Consider the following 22,659-nt stretch of genomic DNA (forward strand, 5'->3'; position numbering starts at 1 on the left):
TATATATCAAATATAAGTGTGCCTAACTCCTTCTGTGTATTTATATATCTTTATATATTTACATATCTACACATGTAAATGTATATTTAAATACATGTAAATTTATAATTCTGTTTAAAAGCCACATGTTAATTTAAGATCAGGAATGTATTGAATAACAAAATAAAACTCATAGATTCAGAGAACAGATTGGTGGCTGCCAGATGGGAGGGACTTGGGGGTTCAGTGAAATTGGGTGAAGGGGATTAAGAGGTATAAACTTCCAGTAAGTCATGAGGATGTAATGTACAGCATGGTGACTATGGTCAATAATATTGAATTGCAAATTTGAAAGTTGCTAAGAAAGTAAATCTTAAAAGTTCTCATCACAAGGAAAAAGTTTTTCTAACTTTGTATGGCGACAGATGGTCACTTATTGTGGTGATCACTTAGTGATGTATACAAATGTTGAACCATTCTGTCATACACCTAAAACTAATAAAATGTTTAATGTCAATTATACTTCAATTTAAAAAAAGAATATATTGAATAAATGTTTTGTAAATAAGGGCTTCCCTGGTGGCGCAGTGGTTGAGAGTCCGCTTGCCGATGCAGGGGACATGGGTTCGTGCCCCGGTCCGGGAAGATCCCACATGCCGCGGAGCGGCTGGGCCCGTGAGCCATGGCTGCTGAGCCTGCGCGTCCAGAGCCTGTGCTCCGCAACGGGAGAGGCCACAACAGTGAGAAGCCCGCATACCGAAAAAAAAAAAAAAAAATATTTTGTAAATAAATGATTATGCATTTAATAACAGAATTGCAGTACTTTTTGATAAGACACAACTCAAAATAAAATTATAAAAGGTTGTTACTTTCAAATAAAGTTTTTGGAACAGATGATTAATGGCAGTAACATTGATCTTGTTGGAAAGTGTAAATGGACACTGGAGAAGGACATAACACTTAATGTAGAACTTAGAAAGAAAGAAAGATTAGAAAATTTATGAATTATAGCACCGTATAGCTTTTCTTGTTGGAACCAGTCATTAAGTACACTTTATTAAAAGTAAATAAAAATATTTCTGAATTTCTTAAGTACATTTGACTCTCACCACATAGCCATTTCACTGCAGGAAAATACTTTTAACTCATAATTTTCATGAAATAGTACCATTCTTCAATTCCTAATGCTTGGTTAATCCTAATGTTTTTGCCAGACATTATGTATGGATTTTTTATTTTCCCTCTCTTTATTTACCTAGAACATTTGTAAGTTGAGATGCAATTTCAGTAAAGTCACACAGTCATCTTTCTAAAATGAATGCTTAAAATGTTAGGAACTCCATATAAATGTCATTTTATTACATTATTATGTATAAAGTATTATTATGGATAAAGTACTTAACTTTTGCAGTTCTAGATTTTTGGAACATATTCAGGAAAGTAAAACATTTCTATATCCTAAGAACTGAAAGTTTTAAATGTATCAAATTACATTAATCATGATATTAAAATGTACACAGTAAGAATCTTTAAGAATCTGTAAGTCTGTCCAACAAAGATGACCTATTAAAATTAATTCAGAGACTAACTTCTGAAATGTTCAGCCAATTGGAATATAAATAAACTACCTCTTAAATGCTTGATGTAGATAATGTTTTCTAGTTATTTTAAAGTTTGGTGTATTGTAGTTAAAGTTTGGTATTAAACTTTTGGTATTAAAATTTCTTTGTTTCTTACCTCATTTCTATAGGAAAATTTTATATATATATATATATATATATATAAAAGTTACATGAGACAATAAGAAACTTATTTTAGAACATTAGTTCACTGAAAAATATCTTAAAACTCATTATGTGAAGATCTAAGGTTTAATTTGTGAACTCAAAACAAGCATTTTGGAGTTTTTACATTAAGTACTAGGTAAGAATTGTCAAGGAGACGATTTGTAAAGAATCTCTGCTTCAAAAAGTTTATGACTTACATAGGTGTTAATTAGCATATTTAAATTTACTAATACTTTAAAATGCTACATACATTGGCTATATGCCTTAAAATTGTATATGAATAAATTTTTTCACGTAGCTAACATTTCTTATTAGAACAGTTTTTTCAAACTGTGTTGTCTATACTTTCATGGTCATTAAACAGTTTGTGGAGTAAAGAGAATGGAATGGAAAATATCAGAATAGAAAATATCAACATATATGTGTATAGTGGGTCACAATTCCTTACTGTAGTTTTAAAAGTTTGAAAATCTATGTTAGAGCAAGTTTGCTTTCTAAGCAAAAATTTTTGCAAAAATTAATCAAGTCAGGAATTTTAGAAACTTCATGGTTATGGGTATAATAGTTAGCAGTTATTGAATACTTACTATGCTTTAGGCACTTTACAGGAAATTTCTTATTTAAACCTCAACATTACTGTACCCTCATCTTAAAGGTGATAAAGCCTAGGCTAAGAAAGGTTAAGTAACCTACATAGGTTCACCCTGCTACCAAGTGATAGAGCCAGTATTTTAACTCCTTAACCCGGCCTCTTATACCAGAGTCTCACTTCTTAATTGGCTGCCTTATACAATCTGTGCAAATGTTAATTGGGTTGATTTTGTGTTTCTTTAGGAAGTGAGTTTTGAAACAAAGAATTTGATAAGAAAGGAAATACGAGATGTATATTTTTCCCTGTGTGTTTTTTCACTCTTGATTAAAAAGGATCAAAATAGCTATGTACATGAAATACAGTATACAAATTTTGTAAACGGAATTAAGAAATATAAGCACCTGTTTACTGTTTTTACCAAATTAATAAAATGTTCCATTTTCAGCTAGTAATGCCTACATTGATTTACAATAAAAATTATAGTAGCCGTAGGTAGGATCTAAATAATTTACCATGTTCAGAGCCAAAATACTTGGCCTTTTTAATATTTTTCTACCTAAATTGATATATTTGGGTATTGAACATGTATCAGTAAGAAAGATAAAACTTGTTTTTATTTTTTCTTTAAAGATACCACTGAAAAATAATTTTATTATTAAATTTGAAAAATGCTTTATGTTTATAAAATTTATTAATAGAACTGCTTAACTATTTTTTATAATTGCTTCACAATGGTGTATTAGTTTCTGCTTTATAACAAAGTGCATCAGTTATACATATACATCTGTTCCCATATCCCTTCCGTCTTGCGTATCCCTCCCTCCCACCCTCCCTATCCCACCCCTCCAGTAGGTCACAAAGCACTGAGCTGATCTCCCTGCGCTATGTGGCTGCTTCCCACTAGCTATCTGCCTTACGTTTACTAGTGTATATATGTCCATGCCTCTCTCTCACTTTATCACAGCTTACCCTTCCCCCTCCCCATATCCTCAAGTCCATTCTCTAGTAGGTCTGTGTCTTTATTCCTGTTTTACCCCTAGGTTCTTCATGACATTTTTTTTCTTAAATTCCATATATATGTGTTAGCATAAGGTATTTGTCTTTCTCTTTCTGACTTACTTCACTCTGTAGGACAGACTCTAGGTCCATCCACCTCATTACAAATAGCTCAATTTCGTTTCTTTTTATGGCTGAGTAATATTCCATTGTATATATGTGCCACATCTTCTTTATCCATTCATCAGATGATGGACACTTAGGTTGTTTCCAGCTCCTGGCTATTGTAAATAGAGCTGCAATGAACATTTTGTTACATGACTCTTTTTGAATTATGGTTTTCTCAGGGTATATGGCCAGTAGTGGGATTGCTGGGTCATATGGTAGTTCTATTTTTAGTTTTTTAAGGAACCTCCATACTGTTCTCCATAGTGGCTGTACCAATTCACATTCCCACCAGCAGTGCAAGAGTGTTCCCTTTTCTCGACACCCTCTCCAGCATTTATTGTTTCTAGAATTTTTGATGATGGCCATTCTGACTGGTGTGAAATGATAATCTCATTGTAGTTTTGATTTACATTTCTCTAATGATTAATGATGTCGAGCATTCTTTCATATGTTTGTTGGCAGTCTGTATATCTTCTTTGGAGAAATGTCTATTTAGGTCTTCTGCCCATTTTTGGATTTTTTTTTTGCTATTGAGCTGCATGAACTGCTTATAAATTTTGGAGATTAATCCTTTGTCAGTTGCTTCATTTGCAAATATTTTCTCCCATTCTGAGGGTTGTCTTTTGGTGTTTATGGTTTCCTTTGCTGTGCAAAAGCTTTAAAGTTTCATTAGGTCCCATTTGTTTATTTTTGTTTTTATTTCCATTTCTCTAGGAGGTGGGTCAAAAGGATCTTGCTGTGATTTATATCATAGAGTGTTCTGCCTATGTTCTCCTCTAAGAGTTTGATAGTTTCTGGCCTTACATTTAGGTCTTTAATCCATTTTGAGCTTATTTTTGTGTATGGTGTTAGCGAGTGATCTAAGCTCATACTTTTACATGTCCCTGTCCAGTTTTCCCAGCACCACTTATTGAAGAGACTGTCCTTTCTCCACTGTACATTCCTACCTCCTTTATCAAAGATAAGTTGACCATATGTGCGTGGGTTTATCTCTGGGCTTTCTATCCTGTTCCATTGATCTATCTTTCTGCTTTTGTGCCAGTACCACACTGTCTTGATTACTGTAGCTTTGTAGTATAGTCTGAAGTCAGGGAGCCTGATTCCTCCAGCTCCGTTTTTCGTTCTCAAGATTGCTTTGGCTATTTGGGGTCTTTTGTTTTTCCAAACAAATTGTGAAATTTTTGTTCTAGTTCTGTGAAAAATGCCAGTGGTAGTTTGATAGGGATTGCATTGAATCTGTAGATTGCTTTGGGTAGTAGAGTCATTTTCACAATATTGATTCTTCCAATCCAGGAGCATGGTATATCTCTCCATCTATTTGTATCATCTTTAATTTCTTTCATCAGTGTCTTATAATTTTCTGCATAGAGGTCTTTTGTCTCCTTGGGTAGGTTTATTCCTAGATATTTTATTCTTTCTGTTGCAATGGTAAATGGGAGTGTTTTCTTCATTTCACTTTCAGATTTTTCATCATAAGTGTACAGGAATGCCAGAGATTTCTGTGCATTAATTTTGTATCCTGCTACTTTACCAAATTCATTGATTAGCTCTAGTAGTTTTCTGGTAGCATCTATAGGATTCTCTATGTATAGTATCATGTCATCTGCAAACAGTGACAGCTTTACTTCTTTTCCAATTTGGATTCCTTTTATTTCCTTTTCTTCTCTGATTTCTTTGGCTAAAACTTCCAAAACTAAGTTGAATAAGAGTGGTGAGAGTGGGCAGCCTTGTCTTGTTCCTGATCTTAGTGGAAATGGTTTCAGTTTTTCACCATTGAGGACGATGTTGGCTGTGGGTTTGTCATATATGGCCTTTATTATGTTGAGGGAAGTTCCCTCTATGCCTACTTTCTGCAGGGTTTTTATCATAAATGGGTGTTGAATTTTGTCGAAAGCTTTCTCTGCATCTATTGAGATGATCATATGGTTTTTCTTCTTCAATTTGTTAATATGGTGTATCACATTGATTGATTTGCGTATATTGAAGAATCCTTGCATTCCTGGAATAAACCCCACTTGATCATGGTGTATGATCCTTTTAATGTGCTGTTGGATTCTGTTTGCTAGTATTTTGTTGAGGATTTTTGCATCTATGTTCATCAGTGATATTGGCCTGTAGTTTTCTTTCTTTGTGACATCTTTGTCTGGTTCTGTTATCAGGGTGATGGTGGCCTTGTAGAATGAGTTTGGGAGTGTTCCTCCCTCTGCTATATTTTGGAAGAGTTGGAGAAGGATAGGTGTTAGCTCTTCTCTAAATGTTTGATAGAATTCGCCTGTGAAGCCATCTGGTCCTGGGCTTTTGTTTGTTGGAAGATTTTTAATCACAGTTTCAATTTCAGTGCTTGTGATTGATCTGTTCATATTTTCTATTTCTTCCTGATTCAGTCTTGGCAGGTTGTGCATTTCTAAGAATTTGTCCATTTCTTCCAGGTTGTCCATTTTATTGGCATAGAGTTGCTTATAGTAATCTCTCATGATCTTTTGTATTTCTGCAGTGTCAGTTGTTACTTCTCCTTTTTCATTTCTAATTCTATTGATTTGAGTCTTCTCCCTTTTTTTCTTGATGAGTCTGGCTAATGGTTTATCAATTTTGTTTATCTTCTCAAGGAGCCATCTTTTAGTTTTATTGATCTTTGCTATCATTTCCTTCATTTCTTTTTCTTTTTTTTTCTGATCTGATCTTTATGATTTCTTTCCTTCTGCTAACTTTGGGGGTTTTTGTTGTTTTTCTAATTGCTTTAGGTGCAAGGTCAGGTTGTTTACTCGAGATGCTTCCTGTTTCTTAAGGTGGGATTTTATTGCTATAAACTTCCCTCTTAGAACTGCTTTTGCTGCATCCCATAGGTTTTGGGCCGTCATGTCTCCAATGTCATTTGTTTCTAGGTATTTTTTAATTTCCTCTTTGATTTCTTCAGTGATCACTTCGTTATTAAGTAGTGTATTGTTTAGCCTCCATGTGTTTGTATTTTTTACAGCTCTTTTCCTGTAATTGTTATCTAGTCTCATAGCATTGTGGTCGGGAAAGATACTTGATACAATTTCAATTTTCTTAAATTTACCAAGGCTTGATTTGTGACCCAAGATAGGATCTATCCTGGAGAATGTTCCATGAGCACTTGAGAAAAATGTGTATTCTGTTGTTTTTGGATGGAATGTCCTATAAATATCAATTAAGTCCATCTTGTTTAATGTATCATTTAAGGCTTGTGTTTCCTTATTTATTTTCATTTTGGATGATCTGTCCATTGGTGAAAGTGGTGTTTTAAGGTCCCCTACTGTGAATGTGTTACTGTTGATTTCCCCTTTTATGGCTGTTAGTATTTGCCTTATGTACTGAGGTGCTCCTATGTTGGGTGCATAAATATTTACGATTGTTATATCTTCTTCTTGGATCGATCCCTGGATCATTATGTAATGTCCTTCTTTGTCTCTTGTAATAGTCTTTATTTTAAAGTCTATTTTGTCTGATATGAGAATTGCTACTCCAGCTTTCTTTTGATTTCCATTTGCATGGAATATCTTTTACCATCCCCTTACTTTCAGTCTGTATGTGTCTCTAGGTCTGAAGTGGGTCTCTTGTAGACAGCATATATATGGGTCTTGTTTTTGTATCCATTCAGCCAATCTGTGTCTTTTGGTGGGAGCATTTAGTCCATTTACCTTTAAGGTAATTATTGATATGTATGTTCCTGTTCCCATTTACTTAATTGTTTTGGGTTCATTATTGTAGGTCTTTTCCTTCTCCTGTGTTTCTTGCCTAGAGAGCTTCCTTTAGCATTTGTTGTAAAGCTGGTTTGGTGGTGCTGATCTCTCTCAGCTTTTGCTTGTCTGTAAAGGTTTTAATTTCTCCATCAAATCTGAATGAGATCCTTGCAGGGCAGAGTAATCTTGGTTGCAGGTTTTTCTCCTTCATCACTTTCAATATGTCCTGCCACTCCCTTCTGGCTTGCAGAGTTCCTGCTGAAAGATCAGCTGTTAACCTTATGGGGATTCCCTTGTGTGTTATTTGTTTTTTTTTCCCTTGCTGCTTTTAATATGTTTTCTTTGTATTTAACTTTTGACAGTTTGATTAATATGTGTCTTGGCGTATTTCTCCTTGGATTTATTCTGATTGGGACTCTGTGCCTCCTGGACTCGATTAACTATTTCCTTTCCCATATTAGGGAAGTTTTCAACTATAATCTCTTCAAATATTTTCTCAGTCCCTTTCTTTTCCTCTTTTTCTGGAACCCCTATAATTCGAATGTTGGTGCGTTTAATATTGTCCCAGAAGTCTCTGAGAGTGTCCTCAGTTCTTTTCATTCTTTTTTCTTTATTCTGCTGTGCAGCAGTTATTTCCACTATTTTATCTTCCAGGTCATTTATCTGTTCTTCTGCCTCAGTTATTCTGCTATTGATCCCATCTAGAGTATTTTTAATTTCATTTATTGTGTTGCTCATCATTGCTTGTTTCATCTTTAGTTCTTCTAGGTCCTTGTTAGATGTTTCTTGCATTTTCTGTATTTTATTTCCAAGATTTTGGGTCATCTTTACTATCATTATTCTGAATTCCTTTTCAGGTAGACCGCCTATTTCCTCTTCATTTGTTAGGTCTGGTGGGTTTTTATCTTGCTCCTTCATCTGCTGTGTGTTTCTCTGTCTTCTCATTTTGCTTATCTTACTGTGTTTGGGGTCTCCTTTTTGCAGGCTGCAGGTTCGTAGTTCCCGTTGTTTTTGGTGTCTGTCCCCAGTGGCTAAAGTTGGTTCAGTGGGTTGTGTAGGCTTCCTGGTGGAGGGGACTAGTGCCTGTGTTCTGGTGGATGAGGCTGGATCTTGTCTTTCTGTTGGGCAGGTCCACGTCTGGTGGTGTGTTTTGGGGTGTCTGTGGACTTATTATGATTTTAGGCAGCCTCTCTGCTAATGGGTGGGGTTGTGTTCCTGTCTTGCTAGTTGTTTGGCATAGGGTGTCCAGCACTGTAGCTTGCTGGTCTTTGAGTGAAGCTGGGTGCTGGTGTTGAGATGGAGATCTCTGGGAGATTTTTGCCATTTGATATTATGTGGAGCTGGGAGGTCTCTGTGGACCAGTGTCCTGAAGTTGGCTCTCCCACCTCAGAGGCACAGCACTGACTGCTGGCTGCAGCACCAAGAGCCTTTCATCCACACGGCTCAGAATAAAAGGCAGAAAAAGTAGAAAAAAAGAATTAGTAGAAGGAAGGAAGGAAGGAAGAAAGAAAGAAAGGGAGGGAGGGAGGAAAGAAAGAAAGAAAGAAGAAAGAAAGGAGGGAGGGAGGAAGGTAGGAAAAAAAGAAAGAGAGAAGATAAAGTAAAATAGAATACAGTATGATAAAATATAATAAAGCTATTAAATTAAAAAATAATTATTATGCAAAAAAAAATTTTTTTTAAACGGATGGATAGAACCCTGGGACAAATGGTAGAAGCAAAGCTATACAGACAAAATCTCACACAGAAGCATACACATACACACTCACAAAAATAGGAAAAGGGGAAAAAATTATAAATCTTCCTCTCAAAGTCCACCTCCTCAATTTGGGATGATTCATTGTCTAAAGGAGGGAAGGAAGGAAAGAAAGAAAGAAGATAAATTAAAATAAAGTAAGATAAAATAAAGTTAGTAAAATAAAATAATTATTAAGAAAAAAATTTAAGAGAAAAAAAAAAGGATGGATAGAACCCTAGGACAAATGGTGGAAGCAAAGCTGTACAGACAAAATCTCACACTGAAACATACACATACACACTCACAAAAAGAGGAAAAGGGGAAAAAATCATAGATCTTGCTCTCAAAGTCCACCTCCTCATTTTGGGATGATTCGTTGTCTATTCATGTATTCCACAGATGCAGGGTACATCAAGTTGATTGTGGAGCTTTAATCCGCTGCTTCTGAGGCTGCTGGGAGAGATTTCCCTTTCTCTTCTTTATTCTCACAGCTCCCTGGTCTCAGCTTTGGATTTGGCTCCGCCTCTGCGTGTAGATCCCCAGAGGGCGTCTGTTGTTCCCTTAAACAGGACGGGGTTAAAGGAGGAGCCGCTTCGGGGACTCTGGCTCACTCAGGCCGGGGGGAGGGAGGGGTATGGAGTGTGGGGCGAGCCTGTGGTGGCAGAGGCCAGCGTGACTTTGCACCAGCCTAAGGTGTGCCGTGCGCTCTCCTGGGGAAGCTGTCCCTGGATCCCGGGACCCTGGCAGTGGTGGGCTGCACAGGCTCCCCAGAAAGGGGGCGTGGACAGTGACCTGCGCTTGCACACAGACCTCTTGGCGTCGGCAGCAGCAGCCCCAGCCTCCCACGCCTGTCTCTGGGGTCCGCGCTTTTAGCCAAGGCTCGCGCCCATCTCTGGAGCTCCTTTAAGCAGCGCTCTTAGTCCCCTCTCCTCGCGCACCAGGAAACAAAGAGTGAAGAAAAAGTCTCTTGCCTCTTCGGCAGGTCCAGACTTTTTTCCGGACTCCCTCCCGGCCAGCCGTGGTGCACTAACCCCTTCAGGCTGTGTTCACACAGCCAACCCCAGTCCTCTCGCTGCGCTCTGACTGAAGCCCGAGCCTCAGCTCCCAGCCCCACCTGCCCCAGCGGCCGCGCAGACAAGCGTCTCGGGCTGGTGAGTGCCCGTCGGCACCTATCCTCTGTGCGGGAATCTCTCCGCTTTTCCCTCCGCACCCCTGTTGCTGTGTTCTCCGCGGCTCTGAAGCTACCCCCCTCCGCCACCCGCAGTCTCCACCTGCGAAGGGGCTTCCTAGTGTGTGGAAACCTTTTCTCCTTCATGGCTCCCTCCCACTGGTGCAGGTCCCGTCCCTATCCTTTTGTCTCTGTTTATTCTTTTTTCTTTTGCCCTACCCATGTACGTGGGGAGTTTCTTACGTTTTGGGAGGTCTGAGGTCTTCTGCCAGCGTTCAGTAGGTGTTCTGTAGGAGTTGTTCCACGTGTAGATGAATTTCTGGTGTATCTGTGGGGAGGAAGGTTATCTCCGCGTCTTACTCTTCCGCCATCTTCCCCTCCCTCACTGCTTAACTTTCTTAGTAAATGTTCCTACTAGAAATGTTTGTCACAATGATTTTATTTCTGTTATCTGTGTTAATATTTTTTTATCTCTTTATGCTTTTCATTAACTACCTAATAGAGTCGGATTAATATACAGAAAAATATGCACATGTTCTCAATACCTTGACATTCTCAACTCCAGTGATCTTGGTCTGCATCCAGCCTCAACCACCAGTTCCCATAGATATACCCTAGGCTGTCATTATCTACAGCTGCAGTTGCCAAATTTCAGTTTAAGCAAACTGCTTTCTGGCTACCACTTCCTCTGCTCCCGTTCTCTCTTGAACCCACTAAATCAGACCAACCACTTCCTTGGTTCTGCTTCTGTGATGGTCTCTAATTACTTCTACATTGATACATCCAGTGGTCGAAGTCTTCCATTTCTTAACGTGCCAGCAAAAATGAACATACTTACTCACTTTTCCATCTAGAAATGTTTTCTCTTCACATGGCTGCCAGGGCACAAGTTCTCACTGGCTGCATCTTCTCAGAGTCCTTTGTAAGTTCCTCTTCATATTTCTGGCCTCAGAACATCAGTGTGATATGCTCAGTCCTTGTATCTTCTTTCTTTTCCTTGAAGACTTCCTCTAGTCCCCTGGCTTTAAATACTTTTCTGTATATTGATGTCTTATATCTCCTACCCAAACTCTCCCTTAATTCCAGTTTCAACCATTCCATATCTTCACATGTGTCTGATGAGAATCTAAAGATAACATATATGAAACTAAACTCTCTCCCTTCCCCCTGAAACCTACTACTCTGTCATTTTTCCTCATCTGAGTAATCGTCACTTGCACTCTTCTAATTGCTCAGGCCAAAACCCTTGGTATCATAATGATTGTCTTGTATTTCTCACCCTGCATATAATTTAGCAACGTATCTTCTAAGCAGTGCCTTCAGAATCTACTCCCAGTCTGACCACTTAACATTGCTTCCACTGTTACCACCTTGGTTTGGATTTCTGTAGTAGCCTAGTCTCTCTCACCCTTGACATCCTGCAGTTTGTTTTCACTAGCAGCAAAAGTGAACATTTGAAGTGTCAATTGGATCATACCACTTCTCTGCTCAAAACTCCTAAATGACTTCCCTTCTTAATCAGATAAAATAGAATACTTTCATAACTGCCTCAATTCTGTATGGTCCTACATGAGTACCTTTATGGTCTTATTTCTACCTTACTCATTCCACTTCAGCCACATTGGTGCACCGTTCTGTTCTAAAACATGCCAAATACATTCCCATCTCAGGGTCTTTGCATTACCCTTTTCAAAACTCAATAAAGGGGGCATTTCCATATGTGTTGGTATATATTATATTATGTATATAAATATGTATGTATTAATAGAAAAAAATGCCTGGAAAAGAAGTATCAAAATGTTAACAGTGGTTATCTCTAGGTGGACGTTTTATTTTTACTTGTATTTTCTGAATTTTTGCAATGAGCAAGATTTATTTTTTCAATCAGGAAAGAAGTATTCATTTTTATAGAAAGACTAAAATGACCTCCCTTCCTTGGCTTCTTCCTCTTTCGTCCTTCCTCCGTTACTTTCTGTTTCTTGATCTGGGTACTGCTTACACGGGTGTATCCACTATGGAAATTTATCATTATATACTGACGATTTGTGCATTTTTCCGTATACATTTACACTTCAATTAAAAAAAAATGCCGCCAAAATAGAAAGCAGTACTTACAGTATATTTATATTTATTTAATGTAATTTTTTTAATGTTCTGGCTAGTTTGCATTAAGTTTTGAAATACACTGTAGTATTTACTACTTATTTAATGCCTTAATCAAACTGTCATTGACTATAAGACTATTAAAGAACATTAGCTGCTAAGTAAAACATAAACAGTGTTATTGGACTAAGTTTAATTATGTAAGATAGATGTGGGTTTTTATATTTTTTAAGAGAGCATGTATTTTTAGGTTTAGTATTTTACAAATAATGTTTTGTCCAAAATTAATCAAGTATTCTAAAATTTAGAAGTATTTCATATTTCTTTATATGTCATAAAATATATTAAGTGTAATTTTCTTGAGTCTAAGTTAGGTACGTTATTGACCAGAATTTGATAGATATAGTAGTATTTTCTAATATCTCTTTCTAATGTTTAAGTACTTTAAAAGATTCATCTAAATATGGTACCGAAACTTAATTACTCTCAAACATGTAGACACTCCTATATCTTATTTTACAGCAGATTAAGCTGCTCCAGTTTTTTTTAAAAAAGACTTCTTCCATTCAGATAATTGGTTTAGAAATAAAGAAAATATATGGCTTTACCTTGGAAATAAGAACTTTTGACCAATTCAGACCTCTCTTCAAAGAAAGCACTTTTCTTTGTGTCCCTGTAATCTATTTAATTTTAGTTAGCTATTTAAACTGTAAATTGTATTCAACTTAATACAAATTATTCTTAAATTAGTTATAACTTAAAATATTTTTTATCTGTGGTATCTCTGAGTCATACTTTAGTTTCTAATTAACATATCATTAGAAAATATATTGATTTTATAATGTGTAAAAAGTTAAAGTTCATTCTGTATAACATAAATTATATTTAATTGTTATATTATTGAACCCTTACCTTTTGAGGTCTTAATTTCCCAAAGTAATCATCTGAGTTATAATTACCATTTTGTTCCTAAAAAGTATGCCTGGTCTTAAAATTTTTCTTTATTGTTTTTATGTATTTCCTACATATTTGTTTATCTATTCTTGCTATTATATCAGTAATTTAAATTTAGGATTTTTATGCTAGTGAGCACTTAACTCTCTGTGGTATATTTTTAAATATTATATTTACATATATTTCCTCCTTAAATCTAGATACAATTGAAAAGGAAATAAGAAAAATCTTCAATATTCCAGATGAAAAGGAGACCAGATTGTGGAACAAATACATGAGTAATACATTTGAACCACTGAATAAGCCAGACAGCACCATTCAGGATGCTGGTTTATACCAAGGACAGGTATTTTTTAGCAATACTGTTTATTTTAAGCATACTATACATGAAGTTTTTGGGAGTCACAAACTTTATGGCTATCCTGACAATCTATAATTGGTTCTACTGTTTCTGGTTTCCTCTTTCTAACTCCTCTCTATCCATGCTGGTCACTAATTATAACTTCTGCTTCTCTCCTTGAGCTTGAGAATAACCTACTTTTTAAAAAGAAATTATTTTCCACTGAAAAATAGCTAATATAATAAGGGGTCAGCGAACTTTGTAAAGGATCAAATAATAAATATTTTTGGCTCAGCAGTCTGTAAGGTCTCTGTCACGACTACAACTTTGCCATTGTAGTAGCAAGAAAGTAGCCATAAACAATATGTAAAAAATGGATATGGCTATGTTCCAACAAACTTTATTTACAAAAGCAGTCAGTGAGCTAAGTGAACTTAGTTTGCCAACCCCTGCTAGAAGGTATCAACCCCCAATTTGGTCTTTCTTTATGACAGAATCTAAAGAAATGAATGTGTTGAGAAATGAAGACTTTTAGACACAATCAGCAAGTTCTACTGATTCCACCTTCTAAATATCTCTTTAATTAATGTTTGTAGCCCATTCTTACCCCTTATCTTTCCGTAATCTCTTAACAAATCCCTCTGCTTCCAGTCTTTTGCATGTTCGTTCTCAGTCTTCCGTATTTCTGTCAGAATACTCTTTCTAAAATCTAAACCTTAGGGCTTCCCTGGTGGCGCAGTGGTTGAGAGTCCGCCTGCCGATGCAGGGGACACGGGTTCGTGGCCCAGTCCGGGAAGATCCCACATGCCGCAGAGTGGCTGGGCCCATGAGCCATGGCCACTGAGCCTGCGCGTCTGGAGCCTGTGCTCCGCAATGGGAGAGGCCACAACAGTGAGAGGCCCGCGTACTGCAAAAAAAAAAAAAAGTAAACCTTATTATTTCCTTTTCATAAACCTTTCCTGGCTCCTTAACAATTGTAGAATAAAGTCCAGGCACCTTAATGCAGCATGCAAGTCATGGTTTATCCTTTTGCCTAGTCTTCCAGCATCTTTCGATTATCCTTGCCTTTGGATTTACACTCTAATAATACCAAACTGAACTACTTATAGTTCCCTAAGCCTGCTATGCTTTTCCATACTCCTGTGCTTTCATATATGTTGTTCCATCTGCCTGTTGTACCGTTCTCCCCAGTCCCTGCATTCATCCAGAAAAAGTCCTTTTAAACATCCAAATATTGAAATGAAGCATCCCATCCTTTCATATAATCTAACCAGATCAGATTATTTATCCTTCAAATTCCAGTTCAAAATTTGTCACATCATTTCTTGAGCCTTTCCTGATCTATTTATTTCAGTATCTAGTTGAGGTATAGGATTTGTTTTAATTTGGAGAAGAAATTTCTCCCTTAACTTCCATAGTGGTTTACATATATGTCTTGTATCATCCATTAAGTTATTTATATATTAAGCTCCCCAACTAGACTGTGAGGTCCTTATTTTAGTTGGACTTTGTGTCCTATTTATTTTTATTTTAGTACCTAACCCAGAGCCTGCCACTCTAGTATATGGAAGTTTTTTGTTTTGTTCTGTTTTATTTAAAATTAATACTGATATATGATGTAAGTTATTTAAAAAAATCAGAGGAACAGAAGGAAATTAATTTTTTAGCAAATGCCTACTATATATCAGGTATTGTACTCAGCTATAAAACAGTGATTTTCAGACTTATTTTAGCCATTATATTCTTATATGAAATCTTATGAAATCTAATAATATGTGTTACAATTAAAAGGAGTTACCCAGTTGAAGCTGAGTGTGAGACATTTGGAACTCTACTGGTTAGTCAACACTCCCCTCCTTAGCCAGCCAACTTCCTCTTTCTGTCTTCCAAATAGACATACACTTCTCTCCTTGGTTACCATCCATCAGGCCTTGAGGTAGCTCCAGGAGTACAATTTAAAATATATAGGATTATTTCTTTAAATCTTTTCAGTAATTGATTCTGAGTAATGGCTATTATTCTACTCATCATGTACATTAGAAAACCAAGGCTTAGAGAATTTAATTTGTTATTCTTGATAGGAATGCATTTATCAGAATGAAGATGACAGAATAAATTACTTTAATAAGAAGATTAACTATCTTATTAAATATATTATTCTTATAAAATATCTTTAGGGACATTTGATCTTTTGAAATAGGAATTGTTCAAAAAACATGGATTAAATTTTCTAGGTTTTGTACCAGTTATTTTCTGACTGATGATAAATGAACTAAACACTATCTTAGACTTAAAAGAAGTTTGGTTTTTTTGTTTTGTTTTGTTTTTTACTGAAATCAAAAGTATCCTCATTAGAAAGTGAAACGAAGATACATTATTGAAGAGTTTATCTCCCAAAGTGGGTGGTCTTTATCTCTCTCCCTTGTATGTGTGTGTTCAATTTAATTAAATCTTAAAATCTTTTAAAAAATAATTTCATTTTGAGTTAAAGTTTTAACCATGAGCAAAGTTTTATTCAGAAAATGATACATTTGAATAAACAAGTGAGTTTTAACATTTCTGGTGGCATTCAACATTAATATCTGTGACTGTAAAGACAAAAAGAATTTAAAGTACAAATACTGCGAGGAATTAAAGGTTACAGTTGAACTTTAAATATTTACTTGATTCTTCAGCTTTAAGACCTTCCTTTAAAAAACAAGCCATAAACAATGATATTAAATGCATAACTTTGAAATTTTCTTTTGTTTTATAACTGGTTCAAGTCCTCCTAGAGACAGTTTGTATATATATATATATATATATGTTTTTTTATATAATATAGTTTCTATGTAGATGTCTGTAGAGTTATAAGTTGTAGCAAAGGAAAACCTTTCTTCAGAAGTTAAAAACTACTCACTAAATTCAATTTTATAAATATGTAAAATATGTAAGTATATATCAGAATGATGCCAGTTGAGCATAATGGTTAATTGTCTGTGGTAGGTAAGGAGAGAAATGTGATCAGGGAGGGATCAGGATGGCAGGTATACAGTGCACTTATTCATTATATGTTACATATACTTCATGTGTGTGTTTTTTTGTTTGTTTTTGGCCACACCATGTGGCATGCAGGAATCTTAGTTCCCTGACCAGGGATTGAACCCGTGCCCCCTGCACTGGGGGTGCAGAGTCTTAACCACTGGACCACCAGGGATGTCCCTCATGTATGTTTTTTTTTTTTTTTTTTTTTTTTTTTTTTTTTTTTTTTGGCGGTACACGGGCCTCTCACTGCTGTGACCTCTCCCGTTGCGGAGCACAGGCTCCGGACACGCAGGCTCAGCGGCCATGGCTCACGGGCCCAGCCGCTCCGCGGCATGTGGGATCCTCCCGGACCGGGGCACGAACCCGCGTCCCCTGCATCGGCAGGCGGACTCCCAACCACTGCGCCACCAGGGAAACCCCACCATGTGTGTTTCTTGAATGTAGGAAATAACTGTTTTTCTTTTAAAAGACAACTTTAGTATTTTAATTAGCTTACTCTTTCAACAGCAAGATTCCATGAGTTTTTTAAATCGCTGTTTCATTGTTATATGTCTTCTGAATCAGGCTTACATTTTACATGGTTAAGATCCAAATGCCAGCTTATAAATTGCCTGAAACATATAGTCCACAAAAGTATATTGCTAAGAGTTTACGGAACAGGTTACAAGATTGCAATTTTAAGAAACAAGAGTTAATGAAACTGAATATGTAGAATATATGCAAAATTTTAATGCCTTAAATTTGCTTCAAGGCATGTTTTCTATATTATAGTTTTCCTGTGGAAATTTAGATATTATTATTATTATTTTGGTTAGTTTTTCTTCTTTGCACAGACTTGCCCCTAGTAAAAACTAGAAGAAAACCTTCTTTTTTAGACTGAAACATACGAAAAAAGATTCTGGGATGTTTTAAAATATAGTATAGCTCACCTTAGCCTGTACTTTTCATTTATTAGAGGTGTTTTTTGTCTACCCTGACCATGCTGCAGTAGGGAACTTCAGTCTGATTCTCACACACATGGCTCTATCGTTTATATATTAAAAGATTTTATAATTTTATAATGTAAATAAAGACAAATTTCATAGCCCCAAACAAATTATGTGTAATTATGTATACTCTGTAATTTGGGATTATTTTTGCCACTGTTCCTCAGTATTTGCATAATAATAGCTGACTGAGATCATACATCAGTATGTTTAACAACTATAACCATTTATTCAGCATCTGTTTTTTGCACAGTACTTTTACAAGCTACAAATAGAAAAGGAATAGAAAATGTGCCCTAAACTCAAGGAACTTACATTGCATCTAGTTTTTTATACTTAAAGTCATAGAACCAATGATTTTTCTTGTAGTGTTTTACCTTCTTTCTTTCTGACCGTCATTGCTGACTTCTTATATTTAAGGTCTCTTTATCTCCCTTGGCCAGCTTTGGAATCAAAATGCAAATGCCTCTTCACCTTGTCTACTGTGTCCTTTAAGTCATCGCAGAGTTACTTTAGTTTCTTAGCATATACAGCTAATCTTCTGAAGCTATTTTAACTTCAGGGTTAAGGAAATACACTCTTTTATTGTGTCTTATTTGCAGGTGTTAGTGATAGAACAGAAGAATGAAGATGGAACATGGCCAAGGGGTCCTTCTACTCCTAAGTAAGTGCTCCCACTTTTTATGGCTCAGTGCATGATGTTGAAGCTTTGATTTCAGATAATAAAATCCAGAATGATAGAAGAACCTAATTGTATATTGCAATTGTAAATATATATAGCTTCTTTATATTTTAATATTTTATTCTTGTATAGAAGTTATCTAAGTTTGCACTTAAATGAATATGCTGTAATTTAAAAGCCTTCCAATTCTAATCTCTTTTAGAATAAGGTACAGTATAAATACGTTACAAATGTAATGGTGCATTGTCTAATACAATCAAATCACTATTAAACATTTTGTTTAATATTTTTCAAGCATTTTGTGGTATTTTAAAAAGTGTCTGTTAAAAGAATGCTCTTTATCAAAATGAATCTGATGTGAAAGCAACATTTTAAATCTAATCGTGAAAGCAATATTTTATTTATTTAGATACGTGTTTTAGAATATAACAGCACAAGTAGAGATAAAGGAGTATAAGAATTGCTTTTGAGGGTAAATGAGTGATTAGAAACCTTTTAAACTTTTTTTTAAATTGTGGTAAGAAAACATAACTTGATATCTGCCCTCTTAACAAAGTTTTAAATGTGTGCACTTACAGTATTATTAACTGTAGGCACATTGTTGTACAGCAAATCTCTAGAATTTATTCATCTTATATAATAAACTTTATTCCTGTTAAAGAGTAATTCCTCATTTCTCCCTTCCCCCAGCCCCTGGGAACCACCGTTCTACTCTCTGTTTCTATGAGTTTGACTAGTTTACATAGCCTCATATAAGTGGAATCATACAGTATTTGTCTGTGATTGACTTACTTTACCAAGCATACCGTCCCTTAGGTTCATCAGTGTTATCACATGTGGCATGATTTCCTTGCTTTTTTAAGGCTGAATACAATTCCATTGTATGTATATACCATATTTTCTTTATCCATTTATCCGTCAATAGACATTTAGGTTGTTTTCATTATCTGGGCTATTGTAAATTATACTGCAGTGAACTTGGGAGTGCAGATGTCTCTTCAAGATACTGATTTCATTTCCTTTGGATATATACCCAGAAATGAGATTTCTGAGTCATGTGCTAGTTCTATTTCTAATTTTTTGAGGAACTTCCATACTGTTTTTCATAGCAGCTGCTCCATCTTACATTTCCACCGACAGTATGCAAGGGTTCCAATTTCCCTACATTCTTGCTAGTACTTGTTATCTTTTGTTCTTTTGATAATAGGCATCCTAACAGGTGTGAGGTGGTATCTCATTGTGGTTTGATTTGCATTTCCCCAATGATTTCTGACGTTGAACATCTTTTTAATATACCTATTACCTGTCTGTATGCCTTCTTTAGAGAAGTGTCTATTCAAAGAAGTCTCAGGCCCATTTTTTAATCTGGTTATTTGGGGGTTTTGCTGTTGAATTGTAATGAGTGTCTTATATATTTGGATATTAACCCCTTACCAGATATGTGGTTTAAAGATTTAAAAATAAGACCTTATACGGGGAGGGGGAAGTGTAAGCTGGGACGAAGTGAGAGAGTAGCATGGACATATATACACTACCAAATGTAAAACAGATAGCTAGTGGGAAGCAGCTGCATAGCACAGGGAGATCAGCTCGGTGCTTTGTGACCACCTAGAGGGGTGGGATGGGGGGGTGGGATAGGGAGAGTGGGAGCGAGGGAGGTGCAAGAGGGAAGAGAGATGTGGACATATGTATATGTATAACTGATTCACCCTGTTATAAAGCAGAAACTAACACACCATTGTAAAGCAATTATACTCCAATAGAGATGTTAAAAAAAAAAAAAACCTGAATCTGTACATCTAGAAGAAATCTTAGGGGAAAAGCTTCATGACATTGGTCTAGGCAGAGATTTCATGAATATGACACCAAGAGCACAAGCAACAAAAGCAATTATAAACAAAAGGGACTACATCAGACTAAAAAGTTTCCACACAGTAAAGGAAGCAATCAACAGAGTGAAAAGGCAACATGCCAAATGGGAGGAAATATTTTTAAGGGTTTTAGGATTATCAGAAACACTTAGGGCTAGTTGTATTTCAATATTTGGACTTTCTAAACCTCTGAGAAGTAATATGGTACATGTGCCACCTATTATTTTACTATTTTTGTAGAGTCCAGGGGGACTCTTATAGTTAAGCACATTAATATTCAGTAAGTATCCACACTAAGTAAGATAAAAAGGAGTGTAAATAGCATCATTTCAGTTCAGGTTAGATTACCCTGAAGTGAATTATGAAAAATTTTTTAAGTTTTCAGAGATTTTGGAATTTCAGATTTTCTGATAAGAGGTTGTGAATTTGTTTTGAAACCTTAAAATAATTATTCTTAAATAAATAAATAATTTAGTAATTGCTAACCTAGCTAATAAACTAAATTGCCAAGTGATAGTTCATTAGAATACAAAAAATTTTTAATCACTATCTAGTGTATGAAAAGACTCTCAATAAACTAAGAATAAAAGGGAATTCTCCTAACTTGTTAAAGCCTATAAACCCAAAATCTGTAGCAAACATTTAAATGAGAAATTTTGAACACAAACCAAATAAGATTAGAATTTTAAAAAGAAATAAAATTCACTATTTACATATGATGCAATCTACGTAAAATCCAAAAGCAATCAGCAGACTACTAGAACTAAGAGAATTCAGCAACATTATCTAATACAAGATTAATTTTTAAAAATTAATAGATGTCTTCCATACCCATAGGTTAGCATTCTTTTTTATGAAGAACCAGATAAGTATTTTTAGCTTTATGGGCCATAGAGTCTCTGACTCAACTATAACTACCGATATAGCAGTAGACATTGTGTAAACAAATGCGTGTGGCTGCGCTCCAGTAAAACTTTATTTAAAAAACATGGATTTGTCTTGTGAGCCATAGATTCCTGACCCTGCTATATAACATTAGTAACCCACTTAGAAAATAGCATAACAAAAAATAACTTAATTAGGAATGCATAAAACCTTCATGGAAAAAAATTTCTAACTTCATTAAAGACAAAAGATTATTGTGTACTATATGGCTTAACCTAGCCTTTCTCTAAATTTGTCATGTCAGTGCCTCCTATTCAGAATTCTATCCTGGGGCTTCCCTAGTGGTGCAGTGTTTAAGAATCTGCCTGCCAATGCAGGGGACACAGGTTCGAGCCCTCGTCCAGGAATATTCCACATGCCGTGGAGCAGCTAAGTCCGTGCACCACAACTACTGAACCTGCGCTCTAGAGCCTGCGAGCCACAGCTACTGAGCCCACGTGCCACAACTACTGAAGCCCTCACACCTAGACCCTGTGCTCCGCAACAAGAGAAGCCACTGCAGGGAGAAGCCTGCGCACTGCAACGAAGAGTAGCCCCCGCTCACCACAACTACAGAAAGCCTGCACGCAGCAACAAAGACCCATAGCAGCCAAAAAGAAATAAATAAAATAAATTTAAAAAAACAGGAACAAAATTCTATCCTGACCTTTTTTTTTTCCTCTGCTTGTGTGTGTGAGAAACTTCAGAAACTCATTCTAAAATTAGCATATTCCAATAAAGATCCAGGATTAGCTAAGTCAGTTTTGACAAAGAAGAGGAAGGGAAGTGTTTACCTACTAGATAGTAAGAATTACTGCAAAGGTATGGTAATAAAAACACTATGACTAGCAAAAAAAAGGCAAATAGACTGGAATAAACTAGTGAGCTAAGAAAAACTCCTATATGTATGATAAGTGGCACTGCTAGGCAGTGAAAAACAGGTTGCTTAAAGCAGATAGGTGCTTAGACTTATTAGGAGTACTAACTATTTGGAGAAAAGAAAGCAGAATCACTGCCTTACACATTACATACAAAGACTCCAGAAGGACTAAAGACTCAAATAAGAAATGTAAAGCTTTAAAGCTAATAAGATATTTTGGAGAATATCTGTGACCTAGGGATCACAGAACATAGTGCGAAAATTAATGTTTGATTGCATTAAATTAAGTATTTCTGGTAAAGGAACCATATACAAAGTTAAAAGTTAAAAGTCAAATGTCGGTTTTAGAAAATCTAAAACCTACAAGAGAATAATACCCACAGTGTACAAAGAACTGCTGTGAATTAACAGAAACAAAGCAAACAAGCTTTTAAAAAATAAAAGATATAAATAGTTTAAAGAAGGGGAAGCCCAAGTGCTGACAGGTAGCTGAGGAGATATACAAACTCACTAGTAATCAGAAAAATTAAAGCATGAGATACAATCTAATAGCCATCAGAATGACAAAAACTTAAAAGGGTGCTAATAAAAAGTGTTTGGAGGGTTGTAGGAGAAGTCTTATGTACTGATGGTGGGAGTACAAACTAGTACCATGCTATATATCAGTGTTTAATTAAATCAGGAATGCTTAATCCCTCTGACCCATCACTCAGCGGAATTTTTCACACAGGTCCCTGAATATACAATCTTTGTAGCTGCGTTGTTT

General features: G+C 35.8%; 1 protein-coding gene across 4 annotated transcripts in view; it reads left to right on the forward strand.

The window, feature by feature from the left end:
• The window catches only part of USP15 (ubiquitin specific peptidase 15), a 136,124-nt gene that overhangs the window by 47,453 nt on the left and 66,012 nt on the right, over positions 1 to 22,659 (forward strand). For 3 of the 4 annotated variants that reach the window (XR_014295377.1, XM_082636634.1, XM_082636635.1), the window contains exons 5-6: positions 13,387 to 13,532; positions 18,139 to 18,200. Coding sequence is in view for 3 of the 4 variants with exons in the window: in XM_082636634.1 (XP_082492760.1) it covers positions 13,387 to 13,532; positions 18,139 to 18,200 (208 nt within the window). In the remaining variant the exon portion in view is untranslated. Of the gene's footprint in view, positions 1 to 13,386; positions 13,533 to 18,138; positions 18,201 to 21,278; positions 21,738 to 22,659 lie in introns of those variants that run through there. The other variant, XM_082636637.1, reaches the window with a different exon arrangement.

The sequence above is a fragment of the Mesoplodon mirus genome (assembly GCF_964341445.2).
Source record: "Mesoplodon mirus genome assembly, chromosome: 11".
Classification (NCBI taxonomy): domain Eukaryota; kingdom Metazoa; phylum Chordata; class Mammalia; order Artiodactyla; family Ziphiidae; genus Mesoplodon; species Mesoplodon mirus.